The sequence below is a fragment of the Bombina bombina genome, chromosome 4 (assembly GCF_027579735.1).
Source record: "Bombina bombina isolate aBomBom1 chromosome 4, aBomBom1.pri, whole genome shotgun sequence".
Classification (NCBI taxonomy): Eukaryota; Metazoa; Chordata; class Amphibia; order Anura; family Bombinatoridae; genus Bombina; species Bombina bombina.
In genome coordinates, this window is record NC_069502.1 from 344790249 (window position 1) to 344812822 (window position 22574).

General features: G+C 38.7%; 1 protein-coding gene across 1 annotated transcript in view; it reads right to left on the reverse strand.

Moving 5' to 3' along the window:
- Positions 1–22574, reverse strand: part of IFT80 (intraflagellar transport 80) — a 674979-nt gene that overhangs the window by 463345 nt on the left and 189060 nt on the right. Inside the window, exon 6 of the mRNA XM_053711799.1 lies at positions 7049–7927. Within this exon, the coding sequence (XP_053567774.1) occupies positions 7049–7927 (879 nt within the window). The remainder of the gene's footprint in view (positions 1–7048; positions 7928–22574) is intronic.

The window sequence follows — 22574 nt, forward strand, 5'->3', positions numbered from 1 at the left end:
TCAGCTTGTTGAGAAATTTTTCCTGAATCTGAAATTTCCCCATCTGACAAAACCTCCCTCATGGCCACTTCAGATTGGTGTGAGGGTATGACAGAACAATTATCATCAGCGCCCTCCTGCTCTTCAGTGTTTAAAACAGAGCAATCGCGCTTTCTCTGATATGTAGGCATTTTGGATAAAATATTTGCTATGGAGTTATCCATTACAGCCGTCAATTGTTGCATGGTAATAAGCATTGGCGCGCTAGATGTACTAGGGGCCTCCTGCATGGGCAAAACTGGTGTAGACACAGTAGGAGATGATGTAGTATCATGTTTACTCCCCTCATCTGAGGAATCATCTTGGGCAATTTCATTATCGGTGGCAGTACTGTCAATACTTTTAGAAGAATAAAAAACTACATTTAAACACCAAAAAACTCTTAACCATCTCCGTGGAGATGTTGCCTGTGCAACGGCAAAGAGAATGACTGGGGTGGGCGGAGCCTAGGAGGGACTATATGGCCAGCTTTGCTGGGACTCTTTGCCATTTCCTGTTGGGGAAGAGATATTCCCACAAGTAAGGATGACGCCGTGGACCGGACACACCAATGTTGGAGAAAAACCTCTGGAGTAACCACATGAGGTTTAGAAACAAAATGTACTAGTTCTAATATCAAGAGGACTAGTTTCCACGATATCCAAAATAATTAACACTTCTTTAACAAAGAAGGAAAATACTTAATTTTAAATAAATAAGTAGATTTGTTAGTGTCAATATCTGAGGAAAGATCTTCTGAATCAGATAGATCCTCATCAGAAGAGGATAATTCATTATGTTGTCAGTCATTTGAAATTTCATCAACCTTATGAGAAGTTTTAAAAGACCTTTATATTAATTATAAGGCAGAATAGCAGACAAAGCCTTCTGAATAGAATCAGTAACACATTCTTTAAATTTCATAGGTATAACATGTACATTAAAAGTTGAAGGAACAACAACAGGAAATGTACTATTTACTGATGGACACAATATCTGCATGTAAAAGTTTATCATAATAACCAATACAATGACATTCGGAAATATAATGCACTTAGCTTTAGTAGAACCGACTTCAGGCAGCAAAGTTCCAACAGATGCTTCTGAGGCAGGATCAGATTGAGACATCTTGCAAAATGTAAAATAAAAAACAACATATAAAGCAAAATTTGTCAATTTCCTTATATGACAGTTTCAGGAATGGGAAAAAAATGCAAATAGCATAGCCCTCTGACATAGAAAAAGGCAAGAGGCAAATAGCAATGGGGTATTAAATTAATAAAAAAATTTGGCGCCAAGTATGAGGCACAACGTAACTGAAATTTTTTTGCGCCAACAATATCCGGAAATGACACACTTGTGTCACTATCGACGCAACCGTGTGTAAGGCTTCGGCGTCAACTACGACGCCGGAAATGACGAACTTGCGTCAACGGACGTACTTTTCGCACCAAAAAAGTCTAGCATTTGGCGCACCCGCGGGCCTAGTACTTCCCACAATTTGTAAGAAAAAAAGTAGTCAATTGAAAAAAAGACTAAACCCCAGGTAAGAAAAATATTTCTTAATAGGTTTATTTTCCCTAAATATGAAACTGACAGTCTGCACAAGGAAATACATGAACCCGACTCATGGCAAATATAAGTACAATACATATATTTAGAACTTTATATAAATGCATAAAGTGCCAAACCATAGCTGGGGTGTCTTAAGTAATAAAAAAAATACTTACCGAAAGACACCCATCCACATATAGCAGATAGCCAAACCAGTACTGAAACAGTTATCAGTAGAGGTAATGGTATATGAGAGTATATTGTCGATCTGAAAAGGGAGGTAGGAGATGAATCTCTACGACCGATAACAGAGAACCTATGAAATAGACCCCCGTTAGGGAAATCATTGCATTCAATAGGTGATACTCCCTTCACATCCCTCTGACATTCACTGTACTCTGAGAGGAATCGGGGCTTCAAAATGCTGAGAAGCGCATTTCAACGTAGAAATCTTAGCACAAACTTTACTTCACCACCTCCATAGGAGGTAAAGTTTGTAAAACTGAATTGTGGGTGTGGTGAGGGGTGTATTTATAGGCATTTGAGGTTTGGGAAACTTTGCCCCTCCTGGTAGGATTGTATATCCCATACGTCACTAGCTCATGGGGACTCTTGTCAATTACATGAAAGAAAGGAGATAACAACTCATGGAGTCTTTAATCTATCTACTAAATAAATTAGTGAACAGGAGAAATCGATACTTTCAAAGGGACTTAAATTTATTCCAACCAAGTGGGTCAATTCGTTTCAATTATTTATTGACGCACAACAATTTATAAGAAATGTAACTGTTAAAAGGTTTTATGCTAAACAACCGGTACCACTTTATAATCCTCCTACTCCCACCCAGACAGACAATCCTAGGAATAAATTCAAAAATGCCTCGAGATTCTATCCCAGCCACAGTAAAGGTCCCAAAATTGAAGTTTTTGGTAGAATGCTGATGAGGGACATTGAAGATTTACCTAGGAAAAACAAAATATCTTCTTTTAATTTCTGTAAATTTTCTTTTTTTTTAATGGTGTGCCCTCTCCCTCTTCTTCCTCGTTTGGGAAGGATCTTTTTTTTGTAATTTTGAGCTAGTTTCGTTTTGTCCCATAGTGGGGCCAGGGGTCTGTCCCCTAAAAAATTATTCCCAGCTAAGGTGGAGGGTCTCTCTTCACGCATATTTTGTGGTTCACATGCTCTATCTGATGAATTATTGCCATCATTAGATGGTGGATGAGATCTATTTGGTAAGGGGGTTTCACAGTGATTGTGATGGTCACCATGATATCCCCAATTATTTCTACCATTTGATCCCTGATTTATTCTCTCATTAGATCTCTGATATGTAGGATAATTATATTCATATGATTGATTTGATCCCCGATTTATTCTCTCATTAGATCTCTGATATGTAGGAGAATTATATTCATATGATTGATTGTAATTAAATTGTTGTCTGTTATCCCTATCTTGGTGTACAGGTTTCCAATTGTAATTGTGTCTGTGCTGTGTTCTATTGCTATTGTGAGATTGATACCCTTTTGTTCTCCAATTATTATTCCTAGTGTGGGAAACAACATTACTTTCATAATTGAAATGTGATCTTTAATCAGTAAAATACTGTTTATTTTGTTGATTCCCCACTTGGTGATAGTGATTTACATTCCCACTATTATGAGATCTATTCTTATTTTTATTTTTTTGTACTGTTGTCCAAGTAGAATCTTTATTTTCAGTATTATCTGATTCAGATATCTTATTACTATTGTAGGTGTATACAATCCCTTTAGTGTAATCTTCTTCATCCCTTGCCAATTTAGAATTTTTCCTTTCAATGAGCTCTCTCTGAAAATCATCAGATGCTTTGATTGTCTGACTATTCAATCTAGAATATTCTGAGTGGCCCTTAAAATTCAGAAAGAACTTGATAATTTAGTCAATTTCTTTGGCAGTTTCATCAACTAACTGTTTTCTGTGATGAATTAGTAGGTCAATTAATTGAAAGGAACAATTATCTAAAACAGAGAACCATTTTTCCAAAAGGTCATTATTATTTTTAAAAGAACAATTCTTGTGTACTCTTAATCCTCTTGGAATTAGTTTTTTCTCTTTATATTTTTTTAAGGGTGTCTAAATCCCACCAATGTCTGTCCTCAGTTTTCAAAAGGCCCTCAAGTGTGGTAAATAACCCCTCTATAGATGTATCTATAGGTGGTACATATAATCCCTGATTGGTATTGCTTTCATAAGAGAGTCTCCTAGATGATCTTTCAGAAATAGATAACATGTTATATATATGATGTTACTGATAAAGATAGCAGCACCCCTCAATATCACAAAAATGCGAACTATACAATCTAAACAAAAAAAAGGGGGGGGGGCTAATCAATAGCTTGTAATGACCTCAATAAAATATGAAGTTAAAAATGCAGTTTGAATAACCAACAATAAAGCATGTGAGATAATGCTGAATAAAAGCTCAGATTCAAATTGTGGTGTAAGATTTCTTCCAGACGGTGGCAGCCTCCTCCTCACCAACAATGGTGCAGAAGTGCTATAAAAATGACAAAACAAAGGGGCGCCTCATGTGTGGTATCATCAAATAAGAACAAAGCCACAGATAAAAGCCAAATGGGTACTCACAAGGCTCTGGAGCACACATATGTGCTTATAGGAACAGGCTGCAGATTTTATCAGGTGTGACAGCTCACCCACAAAGGATATCAGTCATTTACTGCAGTAAAAAGATGAAACACAGGAAAAGCACCAAATTGTGCAGATCACTAAGGATATGATATTAGTATAACACAAGTGAAGAGTGGGTACTCACATATTGGATGAACACACCTATGTGCTAGTAGGAACAAGCTGGCATATTTACATATGGTGTGTCAGCTCACCACCAGGGAACTTTTCCTCAATGTGCAGTATCCAAGTATGGCAACCTCCTGTTTGCTAGGCTCCCCTTCAGACAGGTTCAGGTAGGTAAAATTACTCAAAAGAATATTTTTATAAAATAAAAATACTATTTATTAAAAACAGATTAAAATGCATATACAAAAGAGTGAAAAAAGGGCAATACAATCTTGCCCCCTATAGATGCAACGCGTTTGTCGGCATACAAGCCGTTTCCTCAGGCATAATAATATTTACCTTGCTTCTACCCTGCTTTTTATATCTACTGCCTAATGCCAACTTACATTTTCCTCCCTGTCCTAAGGGCGTGTTCCCTTAATTGATATCACTCACACCTGACAGTTTCAGTGTTTAATTACATAGGTGTCAAACTTGTGTGTTAACATCAAATACGTGAATAAAGAGTACTGGATGCTCCGTGAATATAAAAATTGAGTACTTTATTCAAAAGTTAAAAATAGTAGACACGGAGAGACAATCAAGTAGAAAAAAGTGCAGGCGCAGCACCAGGGCTTACGCGTTTCGGCTATAGAGCCGTAGTCATAGAATACAGGTTTGTGCCTAACAGGTAAATTTAAAACTTTAGCTTGATTATGATTGGTTAAAAGATCAATCAAAAACCCGCCTGCTGGGTGTTGTCTAAACAATTTAGCATAAATAAGCTCAAAGAACAGAGGAATAGGAGGGACCTTGCAGTAATGATTAGCAATCTATTCAAATATTATTATCATAAGCGATCAGAAACAGGACTATTGTACATAGCTAAAATAAAAGTGAAGTGGTAAACAAGCCAAGACTTGCACTGTGCTAGACCTAGTAGAGTTGATAATACCATAAAGATAAATAAGTCTACCATCAACATAACAGAAACTGATCACCAAAACTAAATAAGGCAAATATGTATATACAGAAGAGATGCATATGTATACAGGATGCTCGCTATACAACAATAACCTAAAGCTGTATACAAAATGTTTGCGCACCAAATAAGTAAATGTATAGAAACAAAAAACAGAAAACAAAATACAAAAACAGTGTGACCAAAAAGTGAAAACAAATATCTACCCTGCATAAGTAATCAAATGTGTAAAAGTGGATCTAACTCGCACTGTAGGGCAACTATATCTAAAAAGAGTGTCTTGAGAAAGGGGGGCAAAACAAACACCCTGTAATGAAATATATAAAAGTGTTGAAAATATTTAGAATATTAATGAAAATATTATTAAAGAATGTTACCAATAGCTGGTAACTATTCCCAGAAGTTAATTAAATCATATTTGGAATTAAGCCCCTTAGGTATTCTGGTGTCAAGTTTAAACATCCAGAACACCTCCCTCTTAGCTAGGAGTTGGTTTAGATCACCACCCCTGCTGGGTAGCATAACTTTTTCAATAATGCACCATCTGAAAGTGCTTAAGTTGTTGGCATGTTTGCCATTGAAATGCTTTACTAGGGGTGTTGTAGCTTTGCCTAGATTGAAAGAAGAGAGATCATCTCTCACTCTGGAGTTCATATCCCTAGAAGTGAGACCTACATATTGTAGATGACATTGTGTGCAGGAGATTAGATATATAACATTGCTGGTGGTGCAGTTGAGGCACGACTTGATATCAAAAGATTGGCCAGTCACGTATGAAGCAAAGGTTTTAGTAACCTGGACATAGTCACAGGGTTTGCACCGTCTACTGCCACATTTATACATCCCGCAGTGTCTCAACCACAAACTGTGGTCACTTTCTGTCTTTTTGAGTTCTGTTGGTGCCAGAATGCCCCCCAGGGTGGTACTTTTCCTATAGGAACATCTCAATCCCTGGTCAACAATGTTCACAAGTTTATCGTCCGCAGCCAGGAGAGAAAAGTGTTTCTTTACTATCCTGCAGACTTTGTCATACTGTGCACTAAATTGTGTCACAAAATAAACTCCTTGTGATGTCTTAGGAGTAATAACTCCAGGTTTGTCTTGTAAAAGAACTTGTCTGTCAGTATGCTCAAGCGACCTCCTGGCTCTTACTACATCATGAGAAGGATAGCCTCTTTCTCTCAGCCTCTCTGCCAAAAGATTTGCCTCCCTTTCATAAGTATCTTTATTTGAGCAATTTCTATTCAACCTTGTGAATTGCCCTTTGGCAATGGCAAATCTCATTTGTTTTGGATGGCTACTGTTGCTGTGCAACAGGGTATTACCCGAAATTGGTTTTCGGTATACACTCATTGAGACACAGCTCCCGTGTATGCCTGTTGGGGTCAAATCCAAATAGTTCATATGAGTGCTATGTAGCTCAAAAGTAAAACTTAAGTTTAAATCGTTGGAATTGAGAAAGTTAAGAAAGTGAGGCACATCTGATAAGTCACCTGACCATACTAGGAGGAGGTCGTCAATATACCTCCTATAGAGTTTGATGTCCTTTTTGAAGGGGTTACTATCCCCAAAGATGCAGCACAGCTCCCACCAACCCAAATACAGGTTGGCATATGAGGGAGCAAACTTTGCTCCCATAGCTGTGCCGCATCTCTGGAGATAGAAATCCCCCTCAAACTTGAAAAAGTTATGAGTGAGAAGAAACTCAATCACCATAACCACATATGACTGAAACTCGGGAGAAAAGTCGCTGTATCCTTGAAGGAAAAAAGAAATAGCCTGCAGGCCCTTCATGTGGGGTATAGACGAATAGAGGGCAACTGCGTCTATCGTAAGCCAAGCATATTCCTTTTTCCATTCAAAGCCATTCAGGATATTGATCACATGTTTGGTGTCTCGAACATACGAGACTAGAGTAAGTACCATGGGCTGTAGGATGGAGTCGACCCATTGCGAGAGCTGTTCCAAAAGGGAATCAATACCAATCACAATGGGCCGACCCTGTACATTGTCAGTACTTTTGTGTACTTTTGGGAAATGGTGGAAACAGGGAGTCCTGGGAAATTGTACATCCAGATATTTGACAGTTTTGTCATCCAGGAATCCCTGTTCCCTACCATCATCCAAAATATGTTTCAGTTGAAGTTTGAAAGTACTAGTGGGGTCTTTAGGAAGCTTTTCATAGTCGCGTGTATTGTGTAATTGTCGTTTGGCCTCTGTGACAGAGTCATCCCTATTCATTACGACCACTGCCCCGCCCTTATCGGCGGTTCGTATCACTATCTGGCTATTGCCCTTAAGTTGAGCAATAGCCTCTTTCTGTTTGAGAGTAAGATTCTGTTTGTCTTTGTTAGTCTCTTGATGAAGTTTAATTAGGTCAGTCTCAATTCTATGTTGGTAAGTTTCTAAAATATGGCCCCTGCTCAAGATGGGATAAAAGTTAGACTTTTCTGTCAGTGTGATATCTTTATTGATGGTGCCCCTGTCTGTGGAAAACTCTTTGGCTAAGGACTGTAAAATAATCACATCACACATCTCTTCAAAGTCTCGAATGTTATTAGGGACAGGAGATGGAATGTCTAGTGGCTTTTCCTGCAAAGTGTGCATACTACTGACATCTGATTAGACGGTTGACGTCAATAAGGGTTTGGAAAATATTGAAATTGCTAGTAGGGGAAAAGCCTAGAGCTAAGACAGAATGTTGTTGTGGTGTGAGTATAACTGAAGAAAGGTTTATGACATTATTAGTTATTTGTACTTTTTCTGGGGTTTGTTGCCCCTGAGTGGATACCTGCCTTGACCCGTTTGTGTGTGTCCCCCATTGTGTGTTTGATCTAGGGCCTGTGGAAAAACCTGTTCTAGATCGCTGGGGGCCAAGTTGGCATTAGTAGTAATTCCATTAGGGGGGATGGTTAGAAAATGCGGTGCTATATACTGGCTAGTAGAGGGAACTGGTTGTACCTGTGAGACAATCTCTTTTGGTCTTACTACTAATGCATTTTCTGGAGTGGATACATACGTATTTCTTTTTTCCTTCAAGGATACAGCGACTTTTCTCCCGAGTTTCAGTCATATGTGGTTATGGTGATTGAGTTTCTTCTCACTCATAACTTTTTCAAGTTTGAGGGGGATTTCTATCTCCAGAGATGCGGCACAGCTATGGGAGCAAAGTTTGCTCCCTCATATGCCAACCTGTACTTGGGTTGGTGGGAGCTGTGCCGCATCTTTGGGGATAGTAACCCCTTCAAAAAGGACATCAAACTCTATAGGAGGTATATTGACGACCTCCTCCTAGTATGGTCAGGTGACTTATCAGATGTGCCTCACTTTCTTAACTTTCTCAATTCCAATGATTTAAACTTAAGTTTTACTTTTGAGCTACATAGCACTCATATCAACTATTTGGATTTGACCCTAACAGGCATACACGGGAGCTGTGTCTCGATGAGTGTATACCGAAAACCAATTTCGGGTAATACCCTGTTGTACGGCAACAGTAGCCATCCAAAACAAATGAGATTTGCCGTTGCCAAAGGGCAATTCACAAGGTTGAAGAGAAATTGCTCAAATAAAGATACTTATGAAAGGGAGGCAAATCTTTTTGCAGAGAGGCTGAGAGAAAGAGGCTATCCTTCTCATGATGTAGTAAGAGCCAGGAGGTTGCTTGAGCATACTGACAAACACGTTCTTTTACAAGACAAACCTGGAGTTATTACTCCTAAGACATCACAAGGAGTTTATTTTGTGACACAATTTAGTGCACGGTATGACAAAGTCTGCAGGATAGTAAAGAAACACTTTTCTCTCCTGGCTGCGGACGATAAACTTGTGAACATTGTTGACCAGGGATTGAGATGTTCCTATAGGAAAAGTACCACCCTGGGGGGCATTCTGGCACCAACAGAACTCAAAAAGACAGAAAGTGACCACAGTTCGTGGTTGAGACACTGCGGGATGTATAAATGTGGCAGTAGACGGTGCAAACCCTGTGACTATGTCCAGGTTACTAAAACCTTTGCTTCATACGTCACTGGCCAATCTTTTGATATCAAGTCGTGCCTCAACTGCACCACCAGCAATGTTATATATCTAATCTCCTGCACACAATGTCATCTACAATATGTAGGTTTCACTTCTAGGGATATGAACTCCAGAGTGAGAGAACATCTCTCTTCTTTCAATCTAGGCAAAGCTACAACACCCCTAGTAAAGCATTTCAATGGCAAACATGCCAACAACTTAAGCACTTTCAGATGGTGCATTATTGAAAAAGTTATGCTACCCAGCAGGGGTGGTGATCTAAAACAACTCCTAGCTAAGAGGGAGGTGTTCTGGATGTTTAAAATTGACACCAGAATACCTAAGGGACTTAATTCCAAATATGATTTAATTAACTTCTGGGAATAGTTACCAGCTATTGGTAACATTCTTTAATAATATTTTCATTAATATTCTAAATATTTTCAACACTTTTATATATTTCATTACAGGGTGTTTGTTTTGCCCCCCTTTCTCAAGACACTCTTTTTAGATATAGTTGCCCTACAGTGCGAGTTAGATCCACTTTTACACATTTGATTACATATGTAGGGTAGATATTTGTTTTCACTTTTTGGTCACACTGTTTTTGTATTTTGTTTTCTGTTTTTTGTTTCTATACATTTACTTATTTGGTGCGCAAACATTTTGTATACAGCTTTAGGTTATTGTTGTATAGCGAGCATCCTGTATACATATGCATCTCTTCTGTATATACATATTTGCCTTATTTAGTTTTGGTGATCAGTTTCTGTTATGTTGATGGTAGACTTATTTATCTTTATGGTATTATCAACTCTACTAGGTCTAGCACAGTGCAAGTCTTGGTTTGTTTACCGCTTCACTTTTATTTTAGCTATGTACAATAGTCCTGTTTCTGATCGCTTATGATAATATTTGAATAGATTGCTAATCATTACTGCAAGGTCCCTCCTATTCCTCTGTTCTTTGAGCTTATTTATGCTAAATTGTTTAGACAACACCCAGCAGGCGGGTTTTTGATTGATCTTTTAACCAATCATAATCAAGCTAAAGTTTTAAATTTACCTGTTAGGCACAAACCTGTATGCTATGACTACGGCTCTATAGCCCAAACGCGTAAGCCCTGGTGCTGCGCCTGCACTTTTTTCTACTTGATTGTCTCTCCATGTCTACTATTTTTAACTTTTGAATAAAGTACTCAATTTTTATATTCACGGAGCATCCAGTACTCTTTATTCACGTACCTGCTTACAGTCTTCTGGTTTGCTACCGCACAGAGCTCCGTTAGACCCGCCCCTGTGACTGCCCAACCTCTTCAACCGCTGCTGTACATTGGATCATCCTTGCTGCTCATCACACGCACTGCTACGGAGGAGGACCCCGACCGAGACGCTGTTCCTCGGAGAAGCGTGCAGCCACTAGCACAAGGTACTACCATCCAGCGGATTTATTACTTCACGCAATGCCGAAGGCAGCCTACGGACACTTGCTACAGAGAGCTGAGGAACCACCGGGGATAGATGAGTCTGGCTGTGAGCTGTACATCCCAGTTTTCCGATTGTCTCTAGCGTTGCTGAATGCACAGAATAGTGCTGCCTCATTTGAGTGTCACAGTGGATATGTTCCTTCTGCATGCCGATTGCTTGTAATGGGGTTTTAGGGTTCAGTCACTCGGTTGCCAACGAGAGTTATTGACATTTGACATTAACTATTAAAGCGGAATTATCACTCTGTTCTCCTTTTTCTACTTGGTGATTGTGCTTAACATCAAATAAGCATATAAAATGAAACTCTGTTGGTCAGTCTTTTTAGGTGTATATGAATTGTTACACAGTTTATAAATATGTTATACATTATGTGATATGAATGCGAATGAAGGCATTTTATATTCATGGTTATATTGTCTAACATGTTCATAAAGGTTTTCCTATTATGCACAATTCATCGTTAGTAACATGCTTTAATTACTACCCTTTTTGTGTCTATTTTTTCCAAATTCATGATATATAATATATATCCCCAATATTTTTTGAAAAAAGATCCGATAGTAGGTCTGAGTTGCTCACATTTGTCTTCGGCTTAACAATAAGTGAATACAATTTCCTATGAATCGTCAATAAGATTCTTATGTGCGATTTCTATTCTACAGACTATCATGTGTTTGTAATTCCTAGGGATCGTCGAAGATTGTTTTCTCCTTATTGCGGTTATCTTCAGACAATCCAAATAAGTTGTGTTTAGTGTATTAAATCCGTGTTTCACATACACACTGTGTTGATTGGCCCGTAGTAAAAAATTCTTAACCTATTGGATTGGAGGTGTGTTACGCTGTACTGACAGCGGACTGAACCTACCCATCAACGGACCTCTACCAAGAGCCAACTTGATGTGTGAATCAAGATGACGTGTCACATCCTACCGGGTAAAATCTTCCATAATTGGCTAGAGTATCAATACGTCACCACTAAGTTCAGAGCAACCAAAACATCCAAACCTCAAACAGTAACGATATGTTGTCACTCAATAATATCTACTGCATATCAAATTCTCTCAAATTTAGACCCCATCTAACCATATGACCAATTATCACAAATAATGTCATCTGTCGCCAAGTTTTACAGGATGCCCCTATGCTTTCCAACAATACCCGCCACATTGTATATACTGTATTAAATTCACAATCATGGCTATAGGGTGCGATGCCAGTAAAGTGATGCTAGAGGTATATCACAGAGTGGACTCTTTATCTAATGGCTATTATGTCAAAATGGTCAGGAGTAGTTACTTATCATGGCTATACTTATCTATACCTTACTGGATATCTAAGTACGCCTTAATGTCTCAAGTAGCGACCGATAAATATTATGCTAAAAGCTGCTGTGGTTTAAATGTCAGAATAACAAAACAGGAATTAAAATACTAAAGTGCATACTAAACTACTGTGTAATCAAATGGAATATCCAGATATACCCCAATATTTGATGTAGCAACAAATATTGCAACTTTTTATTATGACTCCAATATATGTGTCAAAATTATATTATAGGTGAAACATCTATAAGACATCTAAATCAATAGTAATGTACAAATAAAAACTATAATATATACCAGGAAAATATGTGATCAAATCTATCAGGCCCATTTATCAAAGGGCTTGCGGACCTGATCCGACACTGCGGATCAGGTCCGCAAGACCTCGCTAAATGCGGAGAACAATACGCTCTCCGCATTTAACATTGCACCAGCAGCTCACAAGAGCTGCTGGTGCAACGCCGCCCCCTGCTGACTCGCGGCCAATCGGCCGCCAGCAGGGAGCTGTCAATCAACCCGATCGTATTCGATCGGGTTGATGTCCGGCGATTCCTGTCCGCCTGTTCAGAGCAGGCGGACAGGGTTATGGAGCAGCGGTCTTTAGACCGCTGCTTCATAAGTTGTGTTTCTGGCGAGTCTGAAGACGTACGGAGCTTGATAAATGGGCCTGTGTGAGTACTTATACTAAGGTGAATATTTACATTGATACAAGTGTATCCTAATGTGCTCTGTAAGATGAATACAGATTTAATATCTGTCTAACAATAATATGTGTCCATAATCAAAACTTTATTATAAAGTGTATACTAAATATTTAATATTCTGATACATGACAAATGTATATAAAGGATACAACTTCTTAAAAAAAATAGTGCTTGAAACTATTCTAAGTGACTGAGTAACACCTATTTCTATTAAAAACATGGTCAAAAAGCAGCTAAGTCTATTACTTCATTTAGGCCAGATGGAAACAATGTTTGGAATTTGTAAATCCAATATGTTTCCCTCTGGTGTAAGCGAGTATATCTATTGACGCCCACCCTGGGGGCAATATATTCCAGAGGGGTAATTCGATATGTTTGGTGATCACCATTGTGTTGGACAGTACTATGTCTTGAAATATTATGTTTCATGGAGCAAGTTTTAATATTTCTCCAATGTTCGCTCCACCTAGTTTGAATATTCCGGCACGTGCGGCCCAAATATTGAAGGCCGCATTTGAATGTCAGCACATAAACCACATAACAGGTGCCACAGTCAATTCAATTTTTTATGGTGATAGTTTCTCCTGTAGTGTAACATCTTATGGTTTAACTACCATGTGTAATGTGTTTGCACATGTGACATCTGGCTTTATTGCATCTATATGTTCCTGTTCTTTCTTTATTGGCATAGCGACTCGGGTTATGTATATTCTTTTTCTTTGATATTACCACTTTGCTTGGCGCAAGTCTCTGAGCGTGGGTGCTCTGCGATAAACTACTTTTAGATTTTTATTTTCTATACTGTTTCTAAGAATGGATTCATCTTACAGAGCACATTAGGATACACTTGTATCAATGTAAATATTTACCTTAGTATAAGTACTCAGATTTGATCACAAATATGTTAGGCACATATTTTCCTGGACATATATATAATAGTTTTTATTTGTACATTACTATTGATTTAGATGTCTTATAGATGTTTCACCTATAATATAATTTTGACACATATATTAGAGTCAGAATAAAAAGTTGCAATATTTGTTGCTACATCAAATATTGGGGTATATCTGGATATTCCATTTGATTACACAGTAGTTTAGTATGCACTTTAGTATTTTAATTCCTGTTTTGTTATTCTGACATTTAAACCACAGCAGCTTTTAGCATAATTTTTATCGGTCGCTACTTGAAACATTAAGGCATACTTAGATATCCAATAAGGTATAGATAAGTATAGACATGATAAGTAACTACTCCTGACCATTTTGACATAATAGCCATTAGATAAAGAGAGACCACTCTGTGAAATACCTCTAGCATCACTTTACTGGCATCGCACCCTATAGCCATGATTGTGAATTTAATACAGTATATACAACGTGGCGGGTGTTGTTGGAAAGCATAGGGGCATCCTGTAAAACTTGGCGACAGATGACATTATTTGTGATAATTGGTCATATGGTTAGATGGGGTCTAAATTTGAGAGAATTTGATATGCAGTAGATATTATTGAGTGACAACATATCGTTACTGTTGGAGGTTTGGATGTTTTGGTTGCTCTGAACGTAGTGGTGACGTATTGATACTCTAGCCAATTATGGAGGGTTTTACCCAGTAGGATGCGACACGTCATCTTGATTCACACATCAAGTTGGCTCTTGGTAGAGGTCAGTTGATAGGTAGGTTCAGTCCGCTGTCAGTAGAGCGTAACACAACTCCAATCCAATAGGTTAAGAAATTTTTACTACGGGCCAATCAACATAGCGTGTATGTGAAACACGGATTTAATACACTAAACACAACTTATTTGGATTGTCTGAAGATAACCGCAATAAGGAGAAAATCTTTGATGATCCCTAGGAATTACAAACACATGATAGTCTGTAGAATAGAAATTGTACATAAGAATCTTATTGACGATTCATAGGAAATTGTATTCACTTATTGTTAAGCCGAAGACAAATGTGAGCAACTCAGACCAACTATCGGATCTTTTTTCAAAAAATATTGGGGATATATATTTGTCATGAATTTGGAAAAAATAGATGGAAAAAATAGACACAAAAAGGGTAGTAATTAAAGCATGTTACTAAAGATGAATTGTGCATAATAGGAAAACCTTTATGAACATGTTATACATTATGTGATATGAATGCGAATGAAGGCATTTTATATTCATGGTTATATTGTCTAACATATTTATAAACTGTTGGTCAGTCTTTTTAGGTGTACATGAATTGTTACACAGAGTTTCATTTTATATGCTTATTTGATGTTAACACACAAGTTTGACACCTATGCAATTAAACACTGAAACTGTCAGGTGTAAGTGATATCAATTAAGGGAACACGCCCTTAGGACAGGGAGGAAAATGTAAGTTGGCATTAGGCAGTAGATATAAAAAGCAGGGTAGAAGCAAGGTAAATATTATGCCTGAGGAAACGGCTTGTATGCTGAGAAACGCGTTGCATCTATAGGAGGCAAGATTGTATTCCCTTTTTCACTCTTCTGTAAATGCATTTTAATCTGTTTTTAATAAATAGTATTTTTATTTTATAAAAATACTCTTGTGAGTGATTTTACCTACCTGAACCTGTCTGAAGGGGAGCCTAGCAAACAGGAGGTTGGCATACTTGGATACTGCACATTGAGGAAAAGTTCCCTGGTGGTGAGCTGACACACCATATCTAAATATGCCAGCTTGTTCCTACAAGCACATAGGTGTGCTCATCCAATATGTGAGTGCCCACTCTTCACTTGTGTTATACTAATATCATATCCTTAGTGATCTGCACAATTTGGTGCTATTCCTGTGTTTCATCTTTTTACTGCAGTAAATGACTGCTATCCTTTGTGGGTGAGCTGTCACACCTGATAAAATCTGCAGACTGTTCCTACAAGCACATAGGTGTGCTCCATAGCCTTGTGACTACTCATTTGGCTTTTATCTGTGGCTTTGTTCTTATTTGATGATGCCACACATGAGGCAGCCCTTTGTTTTGTCATTTTTATAGCGAATCTAACCTCAACCTTTTTGTTGAAAAACTCAATAATAACAACATGTCCATTGTCTTCGCCCCTGAATATAACACCTGCACAATACATTTTTTAGACTTGACACTATATGTTAAGGACAACATGATACACCGTAAAACTTTCTTTAAAGAACGTGATACCAACACATACATAAAACATGACAGTTGCCATCATCCTAACTAGCTGAAAGCAGTACCTAAGGGCCAGTTCCCAAGAATCCACAGAAACTGCAGCCATCTAGATGATTATGACAGCCAATCAATTATGCTTAAACAAAGGTTCTAATGTGTGATTTTTATAGTCCTTCTCCAAGAATAAGAGAGATTGGATTTAAGATGGAGAGAACGATCCAATCTCCTGAGCCAAACAAAGAGGAACAATCCTATGTCCAATTTCCAAAGATTTGTAACAACTTTCAATACTGAACATTTCGCTATTAAATAAATCATAGAGAAACTCTGGCACATAATTAGAGATGATGAATTTTTGGGTCCCAACATACAAACAAAACCTACAATAATATTCAGAAAGGGTCATAATTTAAAACAAAAATTAGCACCTTCCATGATAAAAATGGATGGCACCCAAAAAAACGATGCAAATTAATGATTTAGTGGGCTTCTATACATGTGGGAGATGCAAGGGATGTAACTACACTAAAAGGACAAATAAAACATTTTCCTCTTCAGTTACAGGAAAGGTTTATGAAATAAAAGTTTATAACATGTAAAACCAAAAAGGTTATATACCTGCTACAATGTGGGTGTAAAAGTCAGTACTTAGGACAAACTTCAAGGTTCCTTAAGACAAGGATATTAGAACACTTTAATAAAATAGATAAAGAACATGAAGATCATGGTATACCGGTTCATTGTAACAATTGTCAATTTTTTAAGAGAGAGAATTTTCTATGGCTGGGAATAGAGAAAGTTAAGGTGCAATGGAGAGGGGGTCAAATATCTAAAGAGTTAGATCAAAGAGAACTTAAATGGATATATACACTCAAAACGTATGCACAGTGGGGCCTGAATAAGGATACAAAAATTGCTGCTTTTGTCTAAAATCTAGCGCCTAGATTTAGAGTTCTGCGGCCAAAGGGGTGCGTAGCTAACGCTGGCTTTTTTCTGGCCGCACCTTTTAAATACCGCTGGTATTGAGAGTTCACAGAATGGCTGCGTTAGGCTCCAAAAAAGGAGCGTAGAGCATATTTAACGCAACTTCAACTCTCGATACCAGCGGTGCTTACGGACGTGGCCAGCTTCAAAAACGTGCTCGTGCACGATTCCCCCATAGAAAACAATGGGGCTGTTTGAGCTGAAAAAAAACCTAACACCTGCAAAAAAGCCGCGTTCAGCTCCTAACGCAGCCCCATTGTTTGCTATGGGGAAACACTTCCTACGTCTGCACCTAACACCCTAACATGTACCCCGAGTCTAAACACCCCTAACCTTACACTTATTAACCCCTAATCTGCCGCCCCCGCTATCGCTGACCCCTGCATATTATTTTTAACCCCTAATCTGCCGCTCCGTAAACCGCCGCAACATACATTATAGTTATGTACCCCTAATCTGCTGCCCCTAACACCGCCGACCCCTATATTATATTTATTAACCCCTAATCTGCCCCCCACAATGTCGCCTCCACCTGCCTACACTTATTAACCCCTAATCTGCCGAGCGGACCGCACCGCTATTATAATAAAGTTATTAACCCCTAATCCGCCTCACTAACCTTATAATAAATAGTATTAACCCCTAATCTGCCCTCCCTAACATCGCCGACACCAAACTTCAAACATTAACCCCTAATCTGCCGACTGGAGCTCACCGCTATTCTAATAAATGTATTAACCCCTAAAGCTAAGTCTAACCCTAACACTAACACCCCCCTAAGTTAAATATAATTTAAATCTAACGAAATAAATTAACTCTTATTAAATAAATTATTCCTATTTAAAGCTAAATACTTACCTGTAAAATAAATCCTAATATAGCTACAATATAAATTATAATTATATTATAGCTATTTTAGGATTTATATTTATTTTACAGGTAACTTTGTATTTATTTTAACCAGGTACAATAGCTATTAAATAGTTAAGAACTATTAAATAGCTAAAATAGTTAAAATAATTACAAAATTACCTGTAAAATAAATCCTAACCTAAGTTACAATTAAACCTAACACTACACTATCAATAAATTAATTAAATAAAATACCTACAATTACCTACAATTAAACCTAACACTACACTATCAATACATTAATTAAATACAATATCTACAAATAAATACAATGAAATAAACTAACTAAAGTACAAAAAATAAAAAAGAACTAAGTTACAAAAAAATAAAAAAATATTTACAAACATCAGAAAAATATTACAACAATTTTAAACTAATTACACCTACTCTAAGCCCCCTAATAAAATAACAAAGCCTCCCAAAATAAAAAAATGCCCTAACCTATTCTAAATTACAAAAGTTCAAAGCTCTTTTACCTTACCAGCCCTGAACAGGGCCCTTTGCGGGGCATGCCCCAAAGAATTCAGCTCTTTTGCCTGTAAAAAAAACACATACAATACCCCCCCAACATTACAAGCCACCACCCACATACCCCTAATCTAACCCAAACCCCCCTTAAATAAACCTAACACTAAGCCCCTGAAGATCTTCCTACCTTATCTTCACCATACCAGGTTCACCGATCGATCCAGAAGAGCTCCTCCGATGTCTTGATCCAAGCCCAAGCGGGGGCTGAAGATGTCCATGATCCGGCTGAAGTCTTCATCCAAGCGGGAGCTGAAGAGGTCCATGATCCGGCTGAAGTCTTCTATCAACGGCATCTTCAATCTTCTTTCTTCCGGAGCCATCATCTTCCAGCCGACGCGGAACATCCTCTTCTCCCGACGCCTACTCGCCGAATGACGGTTCCTTTAAATGACGTCATCCAAGATGGCGTCCGTCAAATTCCGATTGGCTGATAGGATTCTATCAGCCAATTGGAATTAAGGTAGGAAAATTCTGATTCTGATTATTTTAAAAATAAATAAAAAACACCTGCCTTAAAATCACAGGGCGGGCCGTGGACTGGATACACCACAAGTGAAATAAATTTATCAGGTAAGCATAAATTTTGTTTTCTCTTGTAAGGTGTATCCAGTCCACGGATCATCCATTACTTGTGGGATACCAATACCAAAGCTATAGGACACGGATGAAGGGAGGGACAAGGCAGACGCTTAAACAGAAGGCACCACTGCCTGTAAGACCTTTCTCCCAAAAATAGCCTCTGAAGAAGCAAAAGTATCAAATTTGTAGAATTTAGAAAAAGTATGAAGCGAAGACCAAGTCGTCGCCTTACAAATCTGTTCAACAGAAACCTCATTCTTAAAAGCCCATGTGGAAGCTACCGCTCTAGTAGAATGAGCTGTAATTCTTTCAGGAGGCTGCTGGCCAGCAGTCTCATAAGATAAGTGGATTATACTTCTTAGCCAAAAAGAAAGAGAAGTTGCCGAAGCCTTTTGGCCTCTCCTCTGTCCAGAGTAGACAACAAACAATGCAGATGTTTGACGAAAATCTTTAGTAGCTTGTAAATAAAACTTTAAAGCATGAACCACGTCAAGATTGTGTAATAGATGTTCCTTCTTTGAAGAAGGATTAGGACACAGTGCAGGAACAACAATCTCCTGATTGATATTCTTATTAGATACCACCTTAGGTAGAAAACCAGGTTTGGTATGTAACACTACCTTATCTGCATGGAAAACGAGATAAGGGGAATCACATTGTAAAGGAGATAACTCCGAAACTCTTTGAGCCGAGGAGATAGCTACTAAAAACAGAACTTTCCAAGATAAGAGCTTTAATATCTATGGAATGCAAAGGTTCAAACGGAACCCCTTGAAGAACTTTAAGAACTAAATTTAAACTCCATGGCGGAGCAACAGGTTTAAACACAGGTTTGATTCTAACCAAAGCCTGACAGAACGCTTGAACATCTGGAACCTCAGCCAGACGTTTGTGCAAAAGAATAGACAGAGCAGAAATCTGTCCCTTTAAGGAACTAGCTGACAATCCCTTCTCCAATCCTTCTTGGGGAAAGGATAATATCCTAGGAATCCTGACTTTACTCCATGAGTAACCCTTGGATTCACACCAATGAAGATATTTACACCATATCTTATGATAGATTTTCCTAGTGACAGGCTTTCGCGCCTGTATTAAGGTATCAATGACCGACTCTGAGAAACCACGCTTTGATAAAATCAAGCGTTCAATCTCCAAGCAGTCAGACACAGAGAAATTAGATTTGGATGGTTGAAAGGACCCTGAAGTAGAAGGTCCTGTCTCAGCGGCAGAGTCCATGGTGGAAAGGATGACATGTCCACCAGATCTGCATACCAAGTCCTGCGTGGCCACGCAGGTGCTATCAAAATCACTGAAGCTCTCTCCTGCTTGATCTTGGCAATCAGACGAGGGAGCAGAGTTAACGGTGGAAACACATAAGCCAGGTTGAAGGACCAAGGCGCTGCTAGAGCATCTATCAGTGCTGCCTTGGGATCCCTGGACCTGGATCCGTAACAAGGAAGCTTGGCGTTCTGACGAGATGCCATGAGATCCAGTTCTGGTTTGCCCCAAAGTTGAATCAACTGCGCAAACACCTCCGGATGGAGTTCCCACTCCCCCGGATGAAAAGTCTGTCGACTTAGAAAATCCGCCTCCCAGTACTCTACTCCTGGGATATGGATAGCTGATAGAAGGCAAGAGAGAACCTCTGCCCATAGAATTCTTTTTTAAAACCTCCAACATTGCTAGGGAACTCCTTGTTCCCCCTTGATGGTTTATGTAGGCTACAGTCGTTATATTGTCCGACTGAAATCTGATGAACCTGACCGCAGCAAGCTGAGGCCAAGCCTGAAGAGCATTGAATATCGCTCTTAGTTCCAGAATGTTTATCGGAAGAAGTGCCTCCTCCTGAGTCCATGAGCCCTGAGCCTTCAGGGAGTTCCAGACTGCACCCCAGCCCAAAAGGCTGGCATCTATCGTTACTATTGTCCAATCATACCCTTGGACAGATTGACCCGAAATAGCCACCAGAGAAGAGAATCCCTGGTCTCTTAATCCAGATTTAGTAGAGGGGACAAATCTGTGTAATCCCCATTCCACTGACTGAGCATGCAGAGTTGCAGCGGTCTGAGATGTAGGTGGGCAAACGGCACTATGTCCATTGCCGCTACCATTAAGCCAATTACTTCTATACACTGAGCCAGTGAAGGGCGAGAAGTAGAATAAAGAACACGGCAGGAATTTAGAAGTTTTGACAACCTGGCCTCTGTCAGGTAAATCTTCATTTCTACAGAATCTATTAGAGTTCCTAGGAAGGAAACTCTTGTGAGAGGAGATAGAGAACTCTTTTCTTCGTTCACTTTCCACCCATGAAACCTCAGGAATGCCAAAACAATGTCCGTATGGGACCTGGCGATTTGAAAATTTGACGCCTGTATCAGAATGTCGTCTAGGTAAGGGGCTACTGCTATACCCCGCGGCCTTAGGACCGCCAGGAGTGACCCCAGAACCTTCATAAAGATTCTTGGTGCCGTAGCTAACTCAAAGGGAAGAGCCACAAACTGGTAATGCCTGTCTAGGAAGGCGAACCTGAGAAACCGATGATGATCTCTGTGTATCGGAATGTTAAGATAAGCATCCTTTAAGTACACGTAGTCATATATTGACCCTCCTAGTTCATAGGTAGGATGGTTCGAATAATCTCCATCTTGCATAACTTCCCCCTTGTCAATTTCCTCTGGTGATAAATCTTTTAAAGCCAGAATATGGTCTTTATAACTTATAGTAAGATCAGTGCATTTGGTACACATTCTAAGAAAGGGTTCCACAATGGCTTCTAAACATAATGAACAAGGAGTTTCCTCTATGTCAGACATGTTTAACAGACTAGTAATGAGACCAGCAAGCTTTGAAAACACTTTAATTAATGTGAAAAAGCAGAATATAAAAAACGGTACTGTGCCTTTAAGGGAAAGAAACAAACACAAAAACTGCAAAACAGTGAAAAAAGCAGTAAACTCTACAAAATTTTTACAGTGTATATACTAGACTAAAATAGCATTGCACCCACTTGCAAATGGATGATTAACCCCTCAGGCTCAAAAACAAAGCAAAAAAACTGTAAACCGTTATAACAGTCACAAGAAAACTGCCACAGCTCTACTGTGGCTCCTACCTTCCCATAAAACGACTTTTGTAGTCACAAAAACCCTTTACAGAGGTCCAATATGTCAGGGGACTCCTTCAGGGAAGCTGGATGTCTCAGAATGTCAAAATAACTGCGCAATTAGAGCGTGAAAATAGGCCCCTCCCACCGTGCACTCAAAGTCAGAGGGCCTTAAAAACTACTCCTAAGAGTAAAATAACAGCCATGTGGAAAACTAGGCCCTCAAATAAATATTTATCACCCTTAGTAAAAAATGTTCTTATAAATCTTGTAAACGTTTAACATACTAAGCCATAAGAGCAAGTAACATGAATATTACCCTTTACTGCAAGCATGATGCCAGTCGTATATAAAATATACTGAACATACCTCAGGGCAGTTAGTTCTGCCAGCCGTTCTCCCAGCTGAAGTTTTCCCATACTCTTCA